Genomic DNA, 18,910 nt, shown 5'->3' with positions numbered 1-18,910 from the left:
CAATAATCCACATGAAAAGCAAAATGAAACCAAACAAACAAACAAAAATGACTAGAATCCAGAGCTTGATTTCACGAGAACAATGAAATTCTGGAAACACTTTGATGATAGAGTCAACAGGACTTGTGAAAGGGTTGGGTCTATTGTCTGAGTAAACAAGTCAATTCAAGGATGACTGTGAGTTTCTTGACCAGAACATCTGGAAAGAGACAGTGCCATTTACTGACATAGGAAAGAATTACAAAGGAAGATATGTAGAGGTGAATATAGGAAATTAGCTTTTGATATCTGGACATTTGGATATTGGCATTGGCTAGAGAACATTTAAGTGAAGAAGGAATTGAGCAGTTGGATAAAAGTAGAGCATTTAGGGAAAAGATCCAAGGTGAAGAAGTATTTTGGAGTTCTTAGAGTATGGGTAGCATTTAAATCCATAAGAATTTAGAAGAATAGCAAGGTCATGAGAGTAGATAAAACAAAAAAGAGATTCCAAAACTGAGGCACAGTGCTTTTAAAAGGTCAGAAATATGTGGAACAACTAGCAAAAGAGATGGAGAAGGAATGGACAATTAGGGAAGACAAAAACCAGAAAAGCATGTGCCATACTAGTTTAGTTGGGGGCAAGGGAGATGATTCAGGGAGGAAAAAAGTGATGAACTTTATAATATTCTGCTGCTAAATCAAGAAGTGTGGGGACTGAGACTATACCACTGGATTGAGCAAGAGAAAGTCAATGGATACCTGGATAATATCAGGTTTTACAGAGCAGTGAAGGCAAAAACCTGCCTGGAAAAGTTTGTGACAGGATGAGAGGAAAGTAATTAGATATAGCAAATATAGTCAATTCTTTTGTGAACTTTATTTACTAAGAGAGGAGAAGAGAGTGAAGAAATGATGCCATAGCCAGAGGATTTACAGGGCAAAATGATTTTTTTAGAATAGAAGGAATTATTTTCCACTAAGGACAAAAAAGAAAAGAGCTTACTTGTTTTTAAAATTGATACCCACTAGACCAAAAGAAAAGCAATCCATTTGCCTGATATATATATATATATATATATATATTCCCTTTTTTTCTGGAACAGTGGACATTACTTTAGAATGTTTGATTTTACATTTATATATTTTGGGCTATTTTGAGAAGCATGGAAATTGACAATTGCCCTATACCCTATGCTATGTTGAACTCAGTTTCTACAATTCTACCAAGATAGTCGTTCCAGGATAAATGAATCACGGTGCTTTATGACTAAAAGCTCCAAATTTTCCTTGCTGTATATATAATGTAACAGAATGCAGACATGATGAACGTTTTTAAAGAGGTCCGTAATTTGATCTCTCACTACCTTTCTATTTACATCATCACCATTGATCCCCTCATAGGATAAGCCCTCCAGTCCTCCATTAAATGCTCATCTCTTTACAGTCCACAGCTATTCACAGCATTGTACTTTTTTTCTACTCATCTTGAGTCTGTCCATCTTTCCCTTTCTTCTTCATTGGACCCGTTTCTACTCTCCCTTTCAGACTCAACTCAAAAGTTGATACCTATTTGAAGCCTTCCCCAAGAATTCCAGTCAGAATCCTGTTGTATGTTCCCAAGCATTTGATTCACACTTTGATTGCAATCCTTATCTTTTGTACTCCTTAACTTATTTGTAAAGATCAGGTGCCATGCATTATTAATCTTCAGATTCCCAAGATCTAGAACAATACCTGGCACCTACTAGAACCTCACTATACGTATGCTGAGTGAGTGAATTAACAAATGATTAGGCATTAATGCAAACGTGGATTCCTTAAAAATACCATTAAGCTATCCTAATTTCCTTTTTAAAAAAATTTGAGGGAATTAGAAATTGCAGGGGATGGCATAAGTAGTGTCTGAATACAAATAAAAGTTTGTCTCACAGTTTCTGGAAAAAAAAAAAGAGCGAGATATAGACTTTTCCAGGCTAGATCATAAAACTGATCGTGTAAGAGAAAGCTGACACTACGTTTAGTTGAAGAAAGTGTGTTTCCAAATGAACTAGTTTTAACCTGCTTTGCAGTGTTAGGGAACAAGGGTCAGGACAAAATGCAGTTTGAGTACGAGGACATGTAGATTGACTCTAATTCCCTAGCTACAGAATTCTGCTCAACTGATCCAGCTTCACCCGTGTGTAGATCTCCGTCCTCAAAAATGACTTGTATACACTTATCTAAGACTGAGGTGAAAATCCAGATGACCACTTCATGGTATTTATGAATTAAATTAATCTTGGAAAGAGAACAAAAACATTGGATTTTGAGAGGGTCTCAGTAGGTTAAAGAAAAAGAGCCCAAACTGGCAAGATGAGATTTAATAGGGTTAAGTACAGAGTCCTGAACTGAGGTTAAAAAAGAAAGAAATCAACTGTGAAGCAAAGCACAGAAGAACCACTTAATAGGAGTTTTTGTGAAAAAGATGTAGGACAAGACACTAGAAGGAAAAAAGCAGCAAAATCGCATGAAATTTTGTATTATTTAATAGAAATATAGTGTCCAGAATAAGTGAGGTCATTATCCTATTATCTGATTTTACTATGCTTTGGTATACAATGCTTGCACTATGTCTAAAGAGACATCAGCAAACTGATTTCTACCCAAAAGAAAAGCAACCAATGGGAACATTAATTTGGCCATACTAGTAGCTAGCTAACATGTGTTGGGTACATGCCACGTACTCCTGCTTTGAATGTGTTTCGTGGCTTAGCCCTCACAACAGTTTATCAGGTATATCTTGGAATGACTGCAGTGGGACCCTGAAACCCCCGTCAGGAATGAGGCACCCATTCCAAGGGCTGGAAGTGTTCTCTTATGACAGATTACAGCAGTGTCCCTCCCCTAAAACTTCCCAGGAGGAGGTGACTTTATCAGAAAAGTGTGTCAATTAATGAAGCAAAGATGAAATCATTGTACTGCAGTTTAACATGAAAAGTTCAGAGTTAAATGTTAAATATAATGATGTCTGTCTGTCTCTGTCTCTAATTTTATTTGTATTTGACATTGTGGTAAAAAAGTTAACAAAATCAGTTATCAAACACATCTGTGAAATATCTTAAATTTTCCATAAAATTATATAAAAAAGTATTTATTTGAATTTTCTAAAGATGAAAAATAGGTCAAAGAGGACTGGACCAACTCTTGCTCATGAACATGAAGCCAGGGTTTCATAGAAAGACTTTGTTCACTTTTCCTGATTTAATCCAAGCACAGTTAAATATCTTTTATTAAAAAAATCATTTGAGAAATGAACAACCATAGATTCCTTGATATTAGTTCTGAGAATGTAAACAAAAATAGAGTTGAAAAAAAGGACTTGAATCATTAAAATTACGTGTAGGAAATGGTACCACAAAAAGAGATGCTGCCCTCAGGATGAGTTTTACTCATAGGAGCCCTTTGATCTAGCCAATATTTTATCTTACTCGTTGTTTAAATCATCATCATCATAGCAAACTGTGTTTTTATATAGTATTTCCTAATTTGTAAATGTTTCTTTCCTCTGTAAGATATATATAAATAATATCTCATGTACTTCGTTGAGGTACTGTGAGAATTATAGAGATGACTGCTCATGATTCAACTTAGCTAATCACTCCTATCTGTTTTCTGGTTAGAACTTTATCAAGCTGTTCTTTCCCAGCAGAGATAATGGCAAAAAAAGTGGGACACATGGAGGTGTAATGTCCAGCTCATAAGTCGCATCTATATGCCTATTTCTATATCCTGTTATAGTTACACTGTTACTGAATAAAGACTGTAAGTCCACTGTTTAAAAACAATGCTATCATCGTATTTATTAAGAGATTTAAAAGAGATGTCTTAATAACTTGCTATATTTAGTGTAAAAATTATACCTACATATTTGAAAATCCCAGTTGTCTGTGAATAAATGATTACTTAATATGCAAAAATGTCCTTTTTATATTTTAAAACCACTTACAAGATTACATATCAAACTATGTATGCACACACAAAAAAGATATGGATGATTTTTATCAAGAATGTTACCCATGTTCACAAGTTATGTTGCTTTCCAAAGCTTCTCTATCTTATGCATATTTGTTTGTTGGCCTTAATTTCCTGCCTTTTATTCTTCTTTCTTTTAAAATAATTTCATTATTTATAGAAAATTTGAAAGAATAACACATAGAACTTTTCTTTTTAATCTGAACCATTTAGAGTAAGTTGACATGATGCCAAGTTTAGCATTTATTTACTACAATAAAACATTCTCCTACATAAGATCTATAAAACAACTGAATTGCTATGTAATCCAAAAACCACAATCAAAATTTACCTATCAGCCCAATAATGTCATTTATAACAAAAGATGCATACATAGCATTTGTTATTTGTTTATTTTTCTTTACTGTCCTTTAGGCTAGAAAGTTTCCTTAATCATTCCTCGGTTTGCATGGCGTTGACACTTTGAAGGCTAGTTATTTTGTAGATGGTCCCTCCATCTGGATTTGTCTTGTATTTCCTCATACTAGATTCTGACTATGCATTTGTGGTAGGAATATCATAATAATTATTTTGCGTTCTTCGCATTGCCTCTGTCTGATAGAACCCAAGTTTAATCTTCTCATTACCAGTGATGTTAACTTTGATCACAATTAAAATGAAATCTGCTTGGTTTATCAACTTTAAAGTTAATATTTTTCTTATCGTAATTAATTAATAATTTGGGGATAGGTACTTTAAGGCTATTTCTAAATTTTTTTTTCATCTAACTTTCACATACCTGCCTTAGCAAACATTGATGCTCCTTTGGTGAATTAATTTGCATTATGATATTTGTTAAAGTTGGTTTATGGATGTTTTTGACACGTCCCTATCTTTTTTTTTAATTTCCTCTTTTTCTAGCACAATGCACTGACCCAGGCTTATCTTGCAGGTTCTCTGTCCCACTCCTAGAAGCAGCCATTTTTACAAGGAGCACTGGTTACTTTTAGTGAAGAATGGTCTTTAGAAACCAAGATCTGGCTGCCAGATATGCTCTATGCTCTTCACAGCTCCCAAGTCCTCTCAGTGGATATAACTAGCTCAGAAATTGTTTTCTAACATTCCTGGTTAAAGGAAGCTCCTTGTAGAAATGGCCGAACACACACACACACACACACACACACACACACAATCCTTTACCTCTTTTCTTCTATCTATATCCATCTCATACGTTAAAACTAGAGTTCACACAGATACCTCCTATACCCAACCATTACCACAGGGTCATTCTAGTTTTTGTCCTTTCTCTATCTGTACTTGCCCAAAGGTGAGACAATTATCTTGTATTGTACTTTACATATTTACTAACGTTATCTATGCTCTTGTAGAAATGAATCATCCATCACTGCCTTCACCTGACCCCCTGCCGGTCATTTGAACCCCTCCTTATACTGATCAGATTCCAACACTCTCCTCTGGATTGCTGTTCCTGTCTGGGCATGTGGACACCCTTTTCACCCTGCTTGGGCTCCAATACCCCACACTGGACCACTGAAGCCCCGCTTCACTCCATTCACTCTCCTTAGGGTCTGACACCCCATGTCAGAGTGCTGTGCTCCACCCCACCTGCACAGAAATGCCTACCTTGCTCAGATGTACAAGTAAATTATTCAGGAAGTGAAAAAAGGGAAGAAAACAAGGAAGGAATAGAAGGAGGAAGAAAAGATTTTTTAAAACAAAGGAAGTTAAAAAATTATTTTTTTCACTAAACGTATAGCACATAATTTCATGCTAAATTTTGGCTGTTTTAATTTATTGCTCTTTGAAATCAAAGTAATGGTACAGCATAAAACAGCATATGCTAAATGATCTTGACTTTCTACTAGGTTAAATAGGCTAATGAAACATTGAACAGTGACATGTACATGTATTTTGATATATTTAAATTTCTATATAATATTTCTCATATTTTATTTTAAATCACGGTGCACTTTCAGTGTTTGAATTCTGCTGGAAAAACTAAATTCTGTAAGCATTAAATAAAGGGGTCTTATCAAAGGAATGATATGTATAAATGTTGATATTTAAATATATGTTTCCCATCTAAGGCTCAATGTCTAATTCATTTTTATATTCTCAGTATAATTTCAGTTGGATCTATTTTATCTGAAACAAATATTAGGCATGTATTTGTTACAAAATTTTGGAAAATTAAGAGAATTGCAGTATTCAAGAGATATTTCCAATAACATTCTAAATCTTAGCTTGAACGCACATTTTCTATTTTTTATTATGGCTGGGCAAAGGGGAAATCCAGTAATTTTATATGTTCATTAGAAGGATAGGTATCAAATATACTTCTCAATGAAAAATGTTACAGTAAGAAACGTGACATATGAAGGTGCACAGACACTAAATATTTCCTGTGAATTTAATAAGATTGTTTAAATCTCATCAATATAATGCTTTATTTTTCATAATTTTTCTAGAATTTAGAATTGTTAAAAACTCAAAAAATTCTGGTCATTTATCAAGTTTTATCTAGTAGACATAAAAATGCATCATTTGTAAAAGTAATGTTAATAGTGCATCAGTATTAATATAATTATATATATACATTGATCATATATCTAGTTATTATTTATAAAAAATTCATACTAACTACAAGAAAATTTGCCTAATTACCTAAGGCTTGGACTTAATGCGAGTAGAGAATGCTTCTTATCAGCACAGTTGACACTTCACTTCAGTGTATTATCAATGAATTTTGATATGACTCAGTACATTTCATTTTTCTAGAATTTAATTTGATTGTATAATGGTTCATTCATAAGTCTAAATGTGGACAGTCTACTTCCCATGATTTTCACTGAGATTAATTTTCTAAGGACTTCATGGTAGACAATAAATTCTCACTTCTCTCCTTCCTTCATCCCTTCCTCCTTCCTCTCACCCTGTCTTAACTCCATTGCCCTATCTTAAACGCCCTATCTTAACGCCCTATCTTAAAAAACTAACCTAAACTTAGTTTTTTAAATTTTCCTTCCTTAAAACCCTTTCACACAGACCCTTTCCTCCCTTCACCCTCAGTGCAGTAAAACTTGAATTGGAGAATAACAGGTTTTCCAGTTACATAATAATTTGAGTACTATTAGCTTTGTAAACTTTTTAATTCCCCTTTTGGTCTTAAGACTAATGACACTACTTTTGAGATATATTTACATATCAATAAAAATATCTCTCACAACTTTATATAAAATTACAGTTATATTTTAGAACTCTACTTTTAGAAAATCTTTTAAAATATTTTCACAGAAGCCATTTATTCTATTAAAAAATAACATTACGGTAATTCTCTGATATCTCTCTAGCTAGTCCTGGAAGACAATAAATCCCGTTTTTGTATCACCTGAGGTATGCAAAATATGAAAAAATATATATTTCCAGAAATTTTTTCTATTCAGTCTTGTAAAATATAACAGCAAATTCTATAAAAATATATGTATGTGTGCATATATATATAAAAACTAAAAACATAGCTGGATTCCTAGTTAAAATACATTTTACTCTACATATTATTTTTATATCTTTAGCTTTAGGGGAAGAACTGAATGTTTTTGTTTTTATATTTGTTTTTAAAGATTGGCACCTAAGCTAACAACTGTTGCCAATATTCTCTTTTTTTTCCTCCCCAAATCCCCCCAGTACCTAGTTGTATATATATATATATATATATATATATGTTTTTTAGCTTGGTCCTCCTAGTTGTAACATGTGGGATGCTGCTTCAACGTGGCCTGATGATCAGTGCCATGTCCGTGCCCAGGATCCGAACCAGCGAAACCCTGGGCTGCCAAAGCAGAGCGTGCGAACTTAACCACTCAGTCCTGGGCCACCCCTAGAATGTTTTCATATACGCAAATTGAAACAGTCTATAATCCTAAATTTTCTATTTGCCTTAAAAATAAGCTTACTATTTGTACTTTCAAGTGTAGAATTTTCAAATAGATTAATTGTTTGTTTCCTTTCAAAATGTCTATTTTTAATTTTTTTTGACAGCATTCTTACTTTGCATGAAATATAATTTGATTCCTTAAGACGTATGCTTCCTACTTCTTTCATTGATATCTCACTTACAACTTTGTGGGAATTAGAAGCAGGATTTGAAATCAATGATGATTAGTCAATACATTCTAAGGCGTCAGATACAAATGTTGCAAATTTTTAAGCACTGGTTCATTCTTTTTAATAACCTGTGTCATGACTTTTTAAAATGTAAAAGCTATTTGCTTCCAGAAACATTTTATGAGATCTCAGAAATTATTGTGCTACACTTACCAGCCAAAGCAAGAATATATTCTTGAAATCTTGTTCCTATCCGGTTAGTGGCTGTGCAATTATATCGTCCAAAGTCATTGTCAGATGTAGGTGCAATCTAAAATAATTATAACAATAAAAGTTTTACAATTTTAAAACAATATCACAGAAGTTGTAAAATAGACTCTAGTATGCCTACCTTCTTTCCACATGTTCAATTATTCACAACTCTTTGCCATAACTCTTTTGTTCTATATCAAGTGAGCATTATTAAATACTATAAATCCTTTTAAGATGTAACCCATGGACCTATACTAACCATAGGACTAGGTGAAATATAGTTTATCTACTGATTCATTAAGTAGATAAATGCCACCATTTTGTTACACCTATTGAATAGAAAAACCATTAGATATTTATATACATAAAGCTCAGAAAGTAGTACAGAGTTTGAAATATATATATTCTGTAATCTTTGCAGATGTGAACTTGAAAACAGGAAACTTGTACCAAAAGCAGTGTTAAGTCTCTGTTTTCTGTGTTTTAGCCTAAAATCAGGCAGATTTAAAGTTCAAGAAAGGCTCAAAATATGTCAGTTTTCTCCTCCTCTTATGATTTTATTGAACATAAAATATTAACAAAAGATGAAGATTCATTCTACACAAAAATCTTTCCAGGACGGTATTTTGCAAGAAAAATGTTTCCTTGTGTAGCAATCCCTGTAGACAGGCACATTATCTTGATACCTAATAAGAGGATCGTGCCTCCATTTCTGTTCAATTCCTATCATTCTCTTTCAGCTTAGGTGGAAAATAGCTGACCTCCATCCTTACACATGTGAAATCCATAATTAAGTTAACCTTCTGGGATTCTATTGCTGAACGTTGGAACCAACCCTGTAATTTTAATGTACCACAATTCTGAAGTATCAATTCAGAAAAGAAGATTCAATGATAGTAATAGATATAATTTTCAACCTTAGCAACTATTATTAGGAGAGAATATGCTTACAACAAGAGTTGCTGTTAATTTCAACTCTATCCCAAAATGGAGAAAATGATTTTGTGGTAATAGGAGGCTATTAAGTAAAAGTGCAATTCTGAGGTCCATTGAAGATGGTAATTCTAAAAGAGTACAAAAAATCTGTCATTCATTCTCTAGTCAGCTGTCCATCTAGGAAGAGATCATGGGCTTAAGGATTAGAAGCCTTAACAGCTCTTATATAAGTACTCCTAAGTGATTAAAATATTCATTTTTCTTATATTCAGCTTTTAATAAACCAGGCTAATTTAACTCTAAAATAATTTTAGCAATCAAAAAAAAAATCCTTATTCTACAGGCATAGAAGAAAGTTACTTGTATATCCTCTAGGGAGGTCTGTGTACTGAAGGAATACAAAGGGAGATAGGACGGCTGTAACAAAGAATCATGACTATTTGCACAGCTCTTCAACAGTAGTAAAGTAATTTAAATATAGCCATTTTCATTGAAGTGATTTTTAAAAGGCTCAATTCAGGGTTTTGGTTTTTTTTCCTGTTCCTGGGAGTTCACTTATCAAAAGATAAAAGCTTTATAATTCTATCTGAAATAAGCCACTCCTTTATCATGTTGTATGATTAACAAATACGGAAAATACCCCTAGTAGCACAGATGATTAAGAAAACACAGATACAGAAAAAACCAGCCAAATCTTGTGCCCTGAAGCAGGTTTGATGTATTGGGACAAAAATACCGATGATCCAAAGCAGAATATTATTCCAACAAACCTATTAGGAACTTGCTGCATCAACTTTTGCCCGTATATTGAAAAGTTGTCTTATTATCTCAGGGGAGTGTTCAGGAAAAAAAAAGTTTGGATGATGTTTACAGATGCATTTAGTGGCAGTAACTCAAAATATTTATAGACTATTTTGTTATATTTTAAAATTCATAAGTTTAAAAGATTGAATATATATTTAATAAAGGAAAAGAATAAACTTTAAAAGTCAACTCAAGAAATCTATTATTCACCAACTTGTTATTAATTTTAAACTTGATTTTCTCTATATGTTCTTAACTAGCAATTATGTGACTACTAGGATAATTATTAAACAAAGAAAACTAATGTATTATCCCAAGCAACTATATACGCTACTAATTCAAAACTAGTAATTCTTATTATTGCTTTTCCTTTTGTTGTTGTTATTATTGTTTTCTTTTGTCTTTAGGTTGTGTTACGCATATATATTATTTACTCAAGATTGAAATTTAATTTTTGAAAATAGTATACACATAAAAAGTACATCCCCAAGGTCAATGCTTTAACCAACAAATCACCTATGTGTAGAGCAAACCAAAATTGCTTGGTTTTCACTTTAGAGTGTGGAGGGATGCCATTTAAGGAGAAGAGGAAATAGCATCACAGCTTTATATAAATAAAATATTTAAATGTTGGGTTTATAAAATGTTGCTTGACATCGACTATGGAGAATTATAAGCTATCCCAGATACTGACAAGCAGCGAGATGAAGTAAAGCGGAAATTACAGATTAGTCTGCATTTAAACATAAACCTACATCTACCTGTTACGAACTGAATTGTATCCCCCTACAAAATCCTGTGTGGAAGTCCTAACCTTTACTGTGACTGTATTTGGAGACTGGATCTTTAAGGAAGCAATTAAGGTTAAATGAGGTCATAAGAGTGGGTCTTGATGTCCTTATAAGACTAAGAGACACCAGAATTCTCTCTCTCTGTGGGCACAGAGGAAAGCCCATGTGAGTACACAGTGGGAGGACACTTTTTGCAAACCAAGGAGAGAGTTTTCGCCTGAAATCGACCCTTTTGGCACCTTGATCTTGGACTTCTAGCCTCCAACAATGTGTGGGGGGAAAAAAAGGTTTCTGTTGGTTAAGCCACCCAGTCTGTGGCATTTTGTTATGGCAGCCCACATGCGCTAATACACTACCCAAGACTGAAGTTAAATCTAACTTCAGTTTTTAACCATGGTTAAATGTCCAAAATTTAGGTTAAATCTGCCCAAATGTCTTTGTGCAATGGACCTCCGTGTCAATTCATTAATATTTAGTTCTTTAAATACAGTTACAAAGAAATCAATCTAAATTGAAATAGATTTGGACAAAGTTGCTTAATTACCAAACCGTCAGCTATTCAAACGTTTGGGGAAGTGATGGCTAAATCTATCAACCAAACGTTCTCCAAAGTCCAGTTACCAGGTAGAAGAGCTAATGCGGCACCAATGAGGATATCTTTAAGTTAATGCAAGATGGATATCAGATGTTATTCTAAACATGCATTTTAAAAAATGTATGTAAATTGATTAGTGGAGAAAATGTAGCATCTTTTCAGTAAAATAACGCTGAAGAAGATTCCCAAATGTTCTGAAGGCATTATAAACTGGAAGAGCTGATAATGATTGTTATAGGCTTATATAAACTTTGGGCATTGATATTCACACACACATAATCTGCAATTAATAAATAAAAGATTTTGTATTCAAACAGAATTTAAAGGCCAGGCACTTGGCAGTATAAAAACAATTATCTACAATCTTAATTTAAAAAATAAAATGAAATGAAGCATTGAACAAGTAAATCTGGCTTATGTAGGAACTTGTAAACATGTAGCCAGCAGTTAGCACTTATATATGCCAGGTTAAAGAGAAGGAAGGTGTCACCACAGATTCGATGGGTAGTATCAACCCTGAAGTTGAACTTTTGGCCCTCAATAACTGAAAATTACTCATTCCCTCGCCCTACTTTTTTTCTAGATACAATTTTTCCCCGCCAAAAAATTCATGAAAAATAATGGCTTTTGCTATACACCCACATTTCCACATAAGCAAATGGTAAGATGTTAATCATCAATGAGCCTTAATCCAAATGCATAAAATGTCCCTTTTAATAAACATAAAATACATGCAATAGGATTTATATATACAAATATATGTTACATAATGTAAATATATTTACATGTTAAGATTTAAACATATTCTAAAATAGCAGATAACTGCTAAAATAATACAATTTGTTTATATGTACACAAGACTTACCTCTAATATCACCTTTCTCCCTGCACTGTACGTCTTTAAATTAGTGGTGTTTTTAGCTGGCAAGACTAATTTCTCTCTTCTCCAATGGACTGATGCTGGTGGATTAGAGTTCACGTCACAGCTTATATTGATTGGATTTCCTTCCCAAGAGTAATAAATTGTTTGGTTTGATATAAACTTGGGAGCATCTGTAAAGCAATATAATATAACAATTATGGACATTGTCTTTAAGATAAATAATCATTTAATTAGTATAAACACCAATAATTATTGCTTAACTACAAAAAGAAGCCACAGTAATTATAAGTTCATATATTTAATTTGTAACATCAGAACTCATGAAAATACATCATTTGACTACTTCATCAAATAATTTTAATATTAATATACCAACATTCAAACTCAGCCAATAAATAAAATATGAAAATTAACACTCAGTTAAGTGTGCTTTTAATAATCTGACAGAAATATCCATCCAGTAAATTAACGACTATCTACATATGTGGAATCTGTTTCTGTAACAACCCACATTATAAAGAGTTTTCAATAAAACTTAATATCAGTGGTCTTGTGTCATTTTTTAATCTCATCTTAGTTACATCACTTCTTCTATAAAATATTTTGAAGCAAATATGAAATTGAAATGGTAATATCAAAACTAAACCACAAATTTTTTTCCTGAAATATCAGTTCTAGTTTTTCTTAAATCAGAGATGACTTAATTTAATCAACAATAGCTAATTTAAAAGTTAATCAGATCCTATAAGGCTAGGTCAATTTCCAGGCCCCTACACCAGACCTCTATAATAATAGTTAAGAGAAAATAGACAATATATTATACCATTTTATTGAAATTGTCTAATTGTGAAGACACACAGACATGGTTTTTAGTCTTGCTCCATTCTAGAACTGTGACATAGCCCAAATGCCAGTCAATCATAAATTCTTTGAGTCTCAATATCTTGATTGTATAATTATTTGAGAGAATTCATTTTTTAAGAATTTTTACATAAAAACATAATCCTAAATTAAGTGGTAGCTAAAATGTTTCTGGTATTGATACTGGTTATTACTGTTACTAATGTTAGCTATTTAGAACTTAATAATCCTTCATAAACTATCAATTTCAGTTGTCTAACTTAAACGTTTTATTTTACTACCCCTAATTAAAAATGACTTACACCCAATTTTTTATATCAATAGATTATATATCAGATATATAAGAATTATAATCTGTATTACAAATGTACAAATAATCATTTAAAAATTCCTGTCCTATATATGTTGTACTGTATGTTTTAATGCCAATCTCACACAGAAGTATGAAATATTTATTGAATGCTTCCTATATGCCAGTAAGTTTATACATTTTATTCTATTTAATCTTTTCAATAACCTTATGAGGAAGATGTGATGCTGTTTTAAGCAGGAAGGATCTAAGCTGAGCTGCCAAGCTCATTCTAGTCCTAAATTGTGGGGCTGGGATGTTACTCTAGAGTGATTTTAACCAGAGTCCATTATATTCCCATTAAACTCAGGAACAAAATTATCATATTCAGTGCTAGCAATGTTTTGGTGATGTGGAACTTATCATACATTATTGAGTGGGATATAATTGGAACAATTCCTCAGGAAGATAAGAGCCTTAAAAGCTTTATAATCTTGATTCTGCAACCCAATCTTAGGTATCTCTCCAGGGAAAATAATTAGAAATATTATCAAAGGTTTATACAAAGAACTTTTAATGCATTATTATTTTAATAGCAAAAACTCAAAACAACTTAATGTCCCACAAAAGAGGATTGGCTAAATAAATGGTGGCACATCTTGGCACATAGCTATGCTAAATATTATACAGACACATCTGCCTATGGTTTTTCATCAGTTTGCAATATGCCAGCCTTTCCCTTCACCTGGCTGGCTTCAAAACTAAGCTTCACACAGGACAAGCCCCGTGGTGTAGTGGTTAAGTTTTCAGGCTTTGCCTCAGTGGTCTGGGGTTCACAGGTTGGTTCCTGGGTGCGGACCTAGCACCACTCATCAAGCCATGCTTTGGCGGCATCCCACATAAAATAGAGGAAGATTGGCACAGATGTTAGCTTGATGACAGTCTTCCTCAAGCAAAAAGAGGAAGATTGGCAACAGATGTTAGCTCAGGGCCAATCTTCCTCACCAAAAAACAAACAAACAAAACTGAAAAAACCGCTAGGCTGTACACTTTCTAAATACAGCCTTTGCACACACTTCAGTTTTGGACAAGGTTCCCTACTTTGTGCACCCATGGGCTTCTATGTTCTCCCTCAGTGTGATATTAAGACATTGAAAGGATCTATTTGTTTCTCCACCAAACAATCAATCTTAGGGGTTCAGATGTGTCTTGGTCACAGTCACATATCTGATGGTTTGCATTGTGTAAGAGGCTTACTTGGTTATCAAAAACTGTACATTGAATTGACTAGAAATTAAACAGTTAATGAATTTTCAATTCAGCTACTGAACAGAAGATATTTTCAAGGATCAAAGGAAAAACAAAACTTTGTCAAGGCCTGAGAAGATTAGGTGAAAAATCTAAGAAGATATAATTAATTAGGGGTGCAACTGCCAGAGAAGCCACACTTCTTGATATTCAAAGTCAAAAGTTAAGCTTATATCTACATCTGTCTAAAGTATATCTTGTTATTGCTTAATATATATGAAATGTAATCTCTTTAGCATTGTAATATTCTAAGGAGAGGTTAATGGATAATTTATTTGCATATAAATATAGCTTAATAGGAGAATCCTACATGCTAATGGAACAATTAACAGCTGACTCCCAGTCTGCTCTGTCCACAATTTGGCATCTTGTGTACGTGAATTATATTATTATAATTTGACCATAAACTTAGGGTAAGATTTGCTTTTTCTATAAAAGCAAGCAATTGCCACTGATTGCTTGCTGATGATCTCAGTGGGAATTTAAGTCAGAATTACTGATGTTGAATGCAAACGTGCTACAGGCAGTACACACTATACTGAAAGCCACATTAAAAAATATATCTTTGGGGCCTTCCTGGTGGTGTAGTGGTTAAGATCACACACTCCACTTCAGTGGCCCAGGATTCGCAGGTTCGGATCCTGGGTGGGACCTAGCACCACTCATCAAGCCATGCTGTGGAAGTATCCCACATAAATTAGAGGAAGATTGGCACAGATGTTAGCTCAGTGAAAAAAAGAGGGAGATTGCCAACAGATGTTAGCTCAGGGCCAATCTTCCTCACACACGCAGAAAACATTGTTGTGAGGCAAGAAAATATTGATAACTCCCTTCTATGATAGAACAGAAACTAAATTCCTGTACATTGTATGCTTCAAAAGTAGCAGAACAGTAGCAAGGCAGGAATATTCACTGGCACAAGACTGGCACGTTAATGAAATCAAACAACTGTTATTGGGCCACTGTGTGAAGAATGATATGTCACTCAGGCAGAGGCAACATGTGAAGACTTCAGGCTAAAAATGTCTAGCCATATTTCATGTTGATAAATCCAAAATTAGGTCTTTTCAGAAAAGTAAGTCTTTCACATCATGAATGACTTCAAATATTGTACAGAGGAAATTAACTTTGGCAGTTAAAAGAAAAAGCAGGAGAAGGGAGGAGGGGAAAGCACTATGCAGACCTGTGGGAAGAACAGAATTGAGTGATTGATTGATTATATATATATATATATATATAATTGCCCATATATAAATAAATATATATATATAATTGCCAAAAAGATGGGCATGGGCGAATTTTCACTTCGAAGTTGCATTCTTTGCCTGGGTTTTGTGTCCATATTCTATGCATGAGGAAAATTAATTCCTGACTTCATGAAATGCAAAGTTATGGAAACATCTCTTAAGGCACTACATGTCCCCAAATCCTGGTAAAGTTCAAATTAAAATATTCTACACATTAAAATGAACAGAAATAACTTTATTGGAAGAACATATTTTTATCTGAGCAGAGTACAGATGAAAAACTAGAGAAACTTCAATAGTGACAAGATGGAAATATATCATTCACTCATCCACTGGATGGAGAGGTAGAGAAATCCTTTTAGAGTGTCTGGTATCAACGAGAATCAAGGAAAGTGACAAAAGCGCACCACTTGAAATGTTTAGTCAGGCTTCTGTAAGGCATTTTTTTGACTAGGCCCTGTCCCTGGTGTGCCTTTAGCAAAGAATCCTGCTAAGTCAGTTTAACAAGAATCCCCCCACTCTTGATAACTGATCGCCTTTGATATCTGACCAAGTTCCTCATTACCCATCCTTAGTATCTATGTACATGGCCTGCTTGTAATAAGAATCCTGTAACTCTAGTTTAGCAAGAATCACATTATCCTTGAAATTTCATCAAGTTCCTCTTCGTAATTTTCCATACACTGACCCTCATCACTCTGCTCATTGGCTATAAATTTCCATTTATGCTTGTTGTATTCAAAGTTGAGTTCAATCTTTCTCCCCTATTGCACTAGTCCCAAATAAAGTCTTCCTTACTACTTTTAACAAGTGTCAGAATAATTTCTCTTTGACAAAAGAAAGTGTACTCCCCAAAGAGGTAATTAAAAAGAAAACTGGTTTCCCTTTCTTTAAGACAGAATGACCACATGACTACAGAGATGTGAAGTAAATATGGCAGTGAGAAGAGCTATAGGATTATTTTCTGCAATTTTTATATATTTCAAATAGAGTTAAATTTTTTCAAAAAAATTAAATCAATCACACAGAAAAGAAATTTAGACTTCCAGACAGGGAAAGATGGGAGATTTATATCCAACTGTTGGAATTTACCAGGTTCTCATTGTGTGAAGGAGTGATCTTTGTATTTATAGCATTTACCTGTGAACAAAGTTAAATTTGCAACACTTTTGTGAACATGATTATTTTAAGTTCTGAATAGTTGAACAGATCTCATAGTATCTCATAGCTGGAAAGAAACATGGTAATCATCGACAAATCCTTATTCTACATATGAGAAACCTTGTTCTGGGATTCTTGGGAAGGTGGTGGTAGAGCCAAGACCACAATCTTTTGGCTATTTATGCTCATTTCCTGAAACCACACTGCTATGCCAGTTATTCTATTAATAACTACAAATACATCCTGAGAGAGTAGTGCCTATGGATCATTAACAATGTTACTCCACACTGGAATTAATGTTTGAAGTGATTATACCAAGTAATCAAGAAGTATTTTATTGTATCTTCTACGTTGTATTTAAGCAATAAAGGAAGTATGTAATACACTTTAGAAGGATTTTTGTGAAAAAGAGTGCATATTTGTAAAAGTCAATTAATTCCAGGTGATGCCAAGAAAATTAGATAATTAAAATCATCACCACTTTTCCAATTTCTATGCTGATGTAAGAGAAGCTAAAATGTAAGAAAAAATGTATGCTGGGGCAGGCCAGTCATTTAACCCACTAAGGAGTTTATGGCTTGAACCAACTTTTAACAACCTCCTTGAATAAACTTTGCTTAAATAAAAACTCAAGAAATTAATTTTATACAGGAAAAAAATACTAAAATTGGAGCCAGGAGAGAGAAAAAGAGAGGGAGAGGGGAGAGGGAAGGGAGGGAGAATGAGAAGAAAGAAGAGGAGGAAAAGAAAAACAAGAAGACAACTAAAGAATATTATGCTTTGCTGTAGAATTTGTGTTTTACAAACATTTCCTAATTTCATCCTGTGTTCTCTTCTGGGTATTGGGGATCAAATGTTGAACATAAAACACAAGGATCCCCCACCATCTTACATTTTTTATCTATTACATATGTCTCTAGTTTATTAACTTTATAATTGAAAGTAACTTGAGACAACTCATAGGTATAATCAATTTCAGAATCAAGACATACAAAAAATTAAAATAATAAACTAAAATCAGGATTGTGAACAGAGAGATAAGTTAATCCATTGATTCAATATTAGAAAGTCAAAGACAACACACTAGATTCCAGTTTGGGCATTTTAATAATCTTCCATTTTGAATTAATAAGAAATGTTAAAGTAGTGTATAAGATTTGTTTGGTTACTGTTTATCTATAAGATTTATATTTCAAAGGCAAATTTCATAATTATGCTGTCTAACCTTCCTGTAATTAAGAAATTATGAATTATCTAACTCATAGAACTTTTTTTTCTTTTTCTCCCCAAAGCACCCCAATAAATAGTTGTGTATTCTTTGTGGGTCCCTCTAGTTGCGGCATGTGGGACACCACCTCAGCATGGCTTGATGAGTGGCATCACACCCGCGCCCAAGATATGAACCGGCGAAACCCTGGGCTGCCGCAGTGGAGTGGGCAAACTTAACCACTCGGCCATGGGGCCAGCCCCCATAGCACTTTTATTCTTGATCATGACAAGTAAATTCTTGCATTAAAAAAAACTTTTGGGGGCTGGCCTGGTGGCATAGTGGTTGAGTTCACTCTCTCTGCCTCGGCAGCCTGGGGTTCAATGGTTTGGATCCTGGGTGCAGATGTATACGCTGTTCATCAAGCCATGATGTGGTGACGTCCCATGTACAGAGGAAGATTGGCACAGATGTTAGCT

At 33.8% G+C, this 18,910-nt stretch overlaps 1 protein-coding gene across 2 annotated transcripts in view; it reads right to left on the bottom strand.

Moving 5' to 3' along the window:
- The window catches only part of NCAM2 (neural cell adhesion molecule 2), a 483,364-nt gene that overhangs the window by 103,476 nt on the left and 360,978 nt on the right, over positions 1-18,910 (bottom strand). For both annotated transcript variants that reach the window (XM_044751022.2, XM_044751023.2), the window contains exons 10-11: positions 12,341-12,528; positions 8,311-8,407 (exon numbers count right to left, since the gene is read on the bottom strand). In XM_044751022.2, the coding sequence (XP_044606957.1) occupies positions 8,311-8,407; positions 12,341-12,528 (285 nt within the window). The remainder of the gene's footprint in view (positions 1-8,310; positions 8,408-12,340; positions 12,529-18,910) is intronic.

This window comes from Equus asinus, chromosome 18 (genome assembly GCF_041296235.1).
Source record: "Equus asinus isolate D_3611 breed Donkey chromosome 18, EquAss-T2T_v2, whole genome shotgun sequence".
In the NCBI taxonomy this organism is placed as follows: Eukaryota; Metazoa; Chordata; class Mammalia; order Perissodactyla; family Equidae; genus Equus; species Equus asinus.
Note: the sequence above shows the minus strand (reverse complement) of the source record. Positions and strands in the feature narration are given on the sequence as shown.